The sequence below is a fragment of the Geospiza fortis genome, unplaced genomic scaffold (genome assembly GCF_000277835.1).
Source record: "Geospiza fortis unplaced genomic scaffold, GeoFor_1.0 scaffold14, whole genome shotgun sequence".
Lineage (NCBI taxonomy): Eukaryota > Metazoa > Chordata > Aves > Passeriformes > Thraupidae > Geospiza > Geospiza fortis.
Genome location: NW_005054512.1, coordinates 241,563 through 248,550, shown reverse-complemented (window position 1 = coordinate 248,550; position 6,988 = coordinate 241,563). Strand labels below are relative to the sequence as shown.

The 6,988-nt window shown below is 48.9% G+C and overlaps 1 protein-coding gene across 2 annotated transcripts in view; it reads left to right on the top strand.

Annotated features, from left to right (window-relative positions):
- ANKS1A (ankyrin repeat and sterile alpha motif domain containing 1A) overlaps window positions 1-4,573 on the top strand; it is a 57,001-nt gene extending 52,428 nt beyond the window's left edge. For both annotated transcript variants that reach the window (XM_031063534.1, XM_031063533.1), the window contains one exon: window positions 1,561-4,573. In XM_031063534.1, coding sequence (XP_030919394.1) covers window positions 1,561-1,564 — 4 coding nt within the window. In that variant the 3' untranslated portion in view covers window positions 1,565-4,573. The remainder of the gene's footprint in view (window positions 1-1,560) is intronic.
- The last annotated feature ends 2,415 nt before the right edge of the window (window positions 4,574-6,988 follow it).

The window sequence follows — 6,988 nt, the reverse complement described above, 5'->3', positions numbered from 1 at the left end:
AGGGGTACGGCTGTAGCTGCCCGCCAGGCGGGAGGAGCAGAGAGGGCAGGCTGGCAGGGGGAGATGTGGATCCAGGAAAGCCGCCCACCGTTTTCACGTCTTCCCCCCTCGCTCTGGCACTGTGAATCCCTGGGGCAATGTGATACTCCCCAGGCCTTTTTTTTTTTCTATCTCACCTTGTCTTTGGACTGATGGAGACCTCTTGTCTCTACGGTGCACACACTCCCTCCTCCTAGATCCTCCTCTTCCCGACTGAGCCACGGCTGTGTGCTGTTCAGTGAACTCACCTCTCCTTCCTGCCAGTCGAACCGACACTAACCACTGTGATGCTCTCTGCAAATAACACACGGGCACTTCCATTTCCTCACGGCCCCCCTTGCCCACAGTCTCCTTCCTCAAAGCCCAGTGCAGAACTTGCTCTGGGTGGTGGGGGAGCGTTGGTTTGGGCCGGGTGTGATCGTTCCCACTGTGAGCTCTGTCCCCTCGGATATGACGGGGGGTTTGGTTGCATGCATTTCAGTCCTTTGTAGGTTTTTCTTTCCCCTCATAGTCCTTGTGTTTACACTCACTAGACTTCTCGTGAGAGCTGGGTGTAGTTCTCACATGGCAGCCTGTGGTTAAGCTCCCAAAGGCACGTGTTGTTGTTAGCCCCATGCTGGGGAGGTGTCAGCTGGGCACCACAAGCAGCATCCCAGGGAGAGGTCAGGGAGCAGCCCTAGGATATTTGCCCCTGGTGTTAGGGCCCAGTAGCAGCTTGTCTGAGTTTTGCTGTGGCTTTGGAGCTGCTACTTCAGATCTTCCATTTCCCCTCACCTGCAATGAAATCTGATGTTTCAAAGTTGTCATTTTAGCTCTTTCTCAGGAATGAGTTGGATCTCCCAAGTCATTTGTGACTTAATGGCAAACTGACCTCATACTGAGGGCTCAGCCAGTGGGAACCCAGTGTGAGGACTAAAAGTGAAAGTGTTGTCTTAAAGCAAAAAAAACGAAGGAAAGCTCAGTCTAGTACATAGATTTCATATGCCACAGAGTCCCTGACACAGAGTCAGCACTGCCCAGGGCCTGCAGTGCCACCCTGCCAGCCCAAGCCTTGTGGACAGCAGAACATTGCTGTGCCTAGGTTGGGTTTGGGTTCCATCAGCATTTTTCCAAGCTCTAAGAGTGCCCTGAAGGTTTCTGTGTCCCTCTTAAGAGAAACTCACTCCCTGGTGTGGGTGGCAGAGTGGTTTCTATGTGTAGGTGTTCAGCACACAGCTGCCACATGTTCCCCCAGTGTCAGGCTCTGAGCGCTTCACCTCCCCCTGCTCTCAGCTGGGAAGGGCAGGTCCCTCCACACCCCCTAAATCCGGGTCAGGAGAGCATGTGCCTTTCTTAGGGTGACCAAACCCAGCAGGGATCACAGGCAGCCCTTCCCAAACCAAACCACTGCTGCTCTGTGTCCGTACCCTGACGGTTTTTGTGTCCCATCTCCGGGCCGTGCGCCCAGCCTTTCCCAGCACGTGTTTTTGTGTGACTCGGAAATTCATTCCATTATCTTCCTTTCTGTTTGCCTCTGCGAAGCTGAGCTCCGGGCAGCCGTCTCCTACCACGGGATGTAGTACTGGGGCAGAGACCTGGGACGCAGTGGCCTCCTGACATGAAGATCATCTCCCTCTGGCACGGGTGGCTGCCTCAGAGTGGGTGCGTGGCTGCTCGGTGAGGGCTGCCAGAGCACAGGGGGGAAGGGACCCAGCCTCCGCCGAGGAAAGCTGCTCATCTCCATTCCTAGCAAAGGAAAACTCCAGACTCGGAGGCCAAGAGCGATGTCGCCTTTCCTAGTTTGAGACAAAACATCTTTCAACCCGTTTCTTTTTTAACAAAGAGACACAGAGCAAATCTGGTTCACGGTTTCAATGTAGCGCTGCAGCCTTTTGGTGAGGGGAAAAAACCCAACAGATTTTTAATTGTTGAGAATCCTGCAGTCCGGCGAGGAGCACGATAGAAAGTCTTAGCAGGGGCGTGGTGTGCACATTTCTGATGGTACTTACTCTGCTTCAGCTCTGGGTGAACAGGAGAGAACGCCAAATTCCTGGAGATCACTTCCTCCTGTGTGAGAACCTGGCAGGGTAAGTCTGCATCCTGTTCTCCAAGCCACTCCACGCTTTTGTAGCAAATGGAAGTAACTTGAGGAAAAGAATCTGCGAAGGATCTTTCACCCCAGAGCAGCTGTGGCCAATATCCCCGATGGTACAAAGCTTCCTTACCCCCCGAACTGTCGTGTTGCAATACTTGACATTTCTATGGCAAGGACCCCATTTCTTCCCATTTCCGCACTGAATTCCTGGGGACAACTCCCTGCTCCAGCCTCTGTGCACCTGTCTGGTTTTTAAATGCAGTTATGCCCTGAAGGGTTGGGGTTTTTTTAAGTATATTCAATTGTGATTTAGCACTTTTTTGATACTAGCTCATTATTTAATTAGCGCAACCATTGCAGAAGATGAACAAATAAGGAGTTAAATTTTGGGCATTACACTGAAACAGTCCATCCCCAAGGACAAACCACATCAGCCTGAGGGTGGCTTGGCCCCGTCCGAGCCCAGTGTCCCCAAAGACACCGCCTCAAAGGTGTTGTGTGCTTGCTTTTATTCTGAATTCCAGAGCGTTTCACAGTGGTTTGGGCTGTGACTGACGTGTTTTCAGACTGTTCCCCTCTGGGGAGAATGTTAAAATGGTTGTGATTTGAATTCTTCAGACGCAGAATGCAGCGCAGTGCGTCGTCGTGATCTCGTCAGGCCCTGTCAGGGCTGTGGGACCTGCTGCTGCACAAGAACCCTGTGCCCAATAATTCCTGTTTAACTCCACTTGCTGCTGTATTGTCAGGATTTCCTTTAGTCTCTCTCACCAGTGAGGCTGGGAGGGAAGTGAACCATAATCCCAAGGGCACAGACCTGTAAAGGATTGGGAAAGGGGAGTGGAGATTTTGGGTTAAGTCAATGAATTTAGGAAACCTAACATTCCTTGTTATGCACATGTTGCAATTCATACTGGTGTAAGTGTAAATATTTGGTGTGTTGGCAACAAGTCTTTGGTGAGATTGCAAATTGAACCTCTGCTTGGGAGGAGGGACACCTTTCCTTTCTGACACGTGAGCTTTTTTGGAGGTTGGCTTGGAGGTAACGTGGTGATGAAGACTCCAATCTTCAGGCACTGGGCTCGGTGACCCTGGTGGTCCATTCCAGCCCCACGTGTAAACCTGTGGTTGTCTTTAGTGATCCATTCTTTAGCCAGATACTCCCTTTCTCACCTTTCTCACAGACAGAGCAGTTGTTTTGGCAGTTCAGTGCGGTGGGGTCTCTCGAGGGACTCGGTGCTGGAGACTCACCCTGGGCTGTGCCAGTCGTTGGCTCCTGGCCACCCTCACCCACCCACTGTGCAGTATTCGGGCTCTTCCTCCCTGCAGGGTTTTGTGCTATCTGGAGGAAACTGCCCCCAATTTCTGGTGCTGAACATGACATTGCATCCAACTGCATCTGCTGTATTACCTGCCCAGGAGGAGTTGGGGCTCCTCTGTTCCTTTCTTTAAAGACAGATTGTGTTTCACAGACTTTGGTTTGTGGGCTGAGCCCTCACTCACGGCTGGCAAACAAGAGTTGCCAAGTTTTGTCTTTCCTTTTATAGGAGGGGATGATTTTTTTTTTCAAATTGAAGATGCTTTATCCTTTTTTAATTTTGTGTTTACAAAGAAAAAAAAACAGCGCTAACCTTAGCTGTTCAGCTGACTTTAAACTTGCTTTGGGATTGTTCTTTTTAGAAGAAATTATGAAATTATGCAACTTTTTTGGGGTACACGCCTGTCCCCCCTCCCAGGGAGAAGATGCAGCACCTTCCAGGCTGTACCTGCAGTGAAGTCTGTACCTTCAGGAGGCTGCTGAGACACAGAGCAGATGCCAAAAAGCCCCAAACATGTCCCGTTCTGTGTGCAGCTGAGGTGGAGCCAATGCTTTAATGCTCCTTCCACCCACCTCAGAAGTTTCCAGCAGCAGCATTTCCCTGGCTCTGCTCGGATCCTGTTTTGGAGCCAGCACAGCGCTCACAACGCTGCCGTGTTGCAAAGGTCTCCCTTTTAGATCTCTCATTGAAATTACCTTAAATTCGTTTTTCCCAAAAGAAAAGTACCTGTGCTGTTCTCGCTAAGTCAACCCAGATCAGACATTTTTCTTACCCACAGAAGAATAACCTGGGATTCCCTGACAGGGCAGAGACAGTCGAGTTCAGTTTGCAATGTGGACATTTTTGCTAATTGTGATGTATGGCAGTGGGGCTGATTTGTAATACAAATGTTATTTAATCTGTCTGTATTTTGATACTTGAATTTCCTTTTATTTCCTGTATATACAATTGTTAATCTGTTCAAATTTGTCTGAATTTTAAACATCTTGTGGTACCAAACATAACCAATCTGTGCAACAACATAGACTGACCTCACTACAACAAGGCGAGATTGTAAATATTCCTGGGCTTCCAGCAGTCGTTTTGTTGTTTTCATAATTGTACAACTTAGAACAGACCGAATTAATAAACAACCTTAGACACACGTGTGTGTTCTTGTGTGTGGCCCCAGCGTTGTGCCCAAGTCCTGCTGGGGGTCTGTGTCAAAGCAGGGCAGTTCTCATCCTGCAGGCACTGCCTGGGGGGCTTTGGGAGCTTTGGTTGAAACTGCTTTTTCTGCAGTCAGTCATAATGACCCAAACATTGAATATTATTATTTTGAGTTTAATTTGTGCGTAAAATCACATCCAAATGTTCTGTTAAAGACAGCACGAGGGTCTGCAGCCGTTGTGGGTGTATTCTACACGTGATGGAGGGTTAAAAAAGCACATTTTTACACCCACTAAAGTACATCTGCAAGGACTGTGTCCCTGGGGGCTGTCATGTACTGGGGATAGCCACTGAAATCCCTTTTTGCAGCACAGCAGCGAGTGGTTCCTGTGACACCAGTACCCATTTGGGCAGCCATGGTTCCGAACATTTACCCAGCAAAGACTGGGGCTTGCCAGGAACTAGGACATTTGAGTATGTAAAATTAGAGCAAGAAATCCAGACATTTAAATACAGGTTAAAGTTCAGATTTTCGTGTCAAGTAAAATCTGACTGATGTGAAATGCTAAATACACCAGGGATTGCTAAATTTATACCGTATGTTCCATTTCTAATAACAAGGCAAGTCAGGTTTTCAGGCTGACATGAAATGCACTGAGCTGGTTTAATGGTTTGAAGCACCATGAGGTTTTATCCCTCACAGCCACAGCCCTGGCTGGGACTGACACCTCAGCAGAGGTTACAGGCCCCAGGCAGAATCTGTGAGTTTTTAACTGAGTTTAAAAGGCCTGATCTGCACTACAGTTCAGTGAGCTCCACAGCCCCTTGCCTTCCCCACCAAATAGTGACAGGTTTTTGAGGAAAAAAGACTGCTACTTTTTCTAGTTGAGAGGTTTATTCAGATCCTGATGTGCCAAGGGTCATCTCCTGCTGGCCGCGGTGGAGTTGTTGGATGAATTTTTACAAGCCGAGGCAAGATCTGAGAAACTGGAGGAGAATGGATTCCACCCCTGCCTGGGACGTGGAGAATGTGATCAGAAATAATTCAGCTTGCAGCGGGGAGAAGTTCCTTCCTGAGAGTTCCCAAACTCTTGCCTGTTGTTGATCACACTTCCAAAACCCTCACCAAATTTCCAGCAGCTCCTCCTGAATGGAACCAAGGCCCTTTGGGAAATCTTTTTGAGAATATTGTCCATCAAGAAAAATTAAAAGGCTGAGGAGGGAATGAATCCAGTGCCCTGTAGGGAAGAAAAGTATGAAGACAAAAAATAATTGGTCAATCAACAGAAATCTCCTGTGAGAGAAGTTTCCTCAGGCAGCCAGGAGCAGATCAGGGGCAGCCCTGTTACAGGAGGTTGCTGTAGGAACCAGGAATGCTCTGGAGGGATGCAGATAAACCAGAATCCAGCACAGGTGACACTGTGTGGCACCTGAGAGCACTTCAGGATCAGGTGTACTCCCCTTGCTTTCTCTTTGTCAGACATCCAATTTCTTTCATGCAGGAAAAAGCCACATCAGTGACTTGTGGTGTGCAGGGGACAAAGTCTGGCCAGATCCTTCTGCAGAAGGTGCAGAGACCGTCACTTAAAGAGCTCTTCAGCTGAGACACCAACATCTCAGAGGAGAGCTCCTCTGCAGAGTCTGCTTTGTTCATGTCACAATCACAGCTTACACAGCTGGAGCCTCTAAATCCTTCCACATAAGTGACTCATGTTCACTATTAGTGACTCTGACACTCACCAGATTTAAGAACGTCTTAGTAAATCATGAAGCAATGAATAAATAAAACAGGCTCCAACTTTTTTTGCTTATTCCAGGAGCCATCTTATTTTCTGGGTGGTACTTCAGTCAGACCCAAACCCACTTCCATCCCCGTTCTCACACTTTTTTTGCTACGAGATAGAGAAAAGCCAAGCCTGAATATAGAGATGCATATTTTATACTTTTATATTTATATTTATATTTATATTTATATTTATATTTACACAGACCTGTGTGGGAGAAGCCGACCCCTGGCAGTCCAAAGTCGCTCTAATGGCAATTTCACGCACAATGGTCAGTGTGGAAATGTCACCAGTGACTGCTCATAGCTGGCTCCAGGAGAGAACTGGTGCAGGCCTGGCTGCAGAAAAGCAGGATAAAAGTAAGGGAAGGAACGCGAACCACAGCCTCGAGAGGAAAAGGGGGTTAAAAGCATTTACTGAGCAGCTTTTGAGTGAAAACGTGCAGGTTTGTGTGAGGGGACCCGGCTCCCTCCCGTCCCCGCGATCCCCGGCGCAGGGCTGACCCCTAGTGCCGGCCGGGAGCGGCGCCTCGCTGAACCAACAGCGGGCACGGAGAGAATGAACACCGGGCACGGAGCGAACGAACACCGGGCACTACCCCAGCCCCGGGGTCCCGCGCACACCAC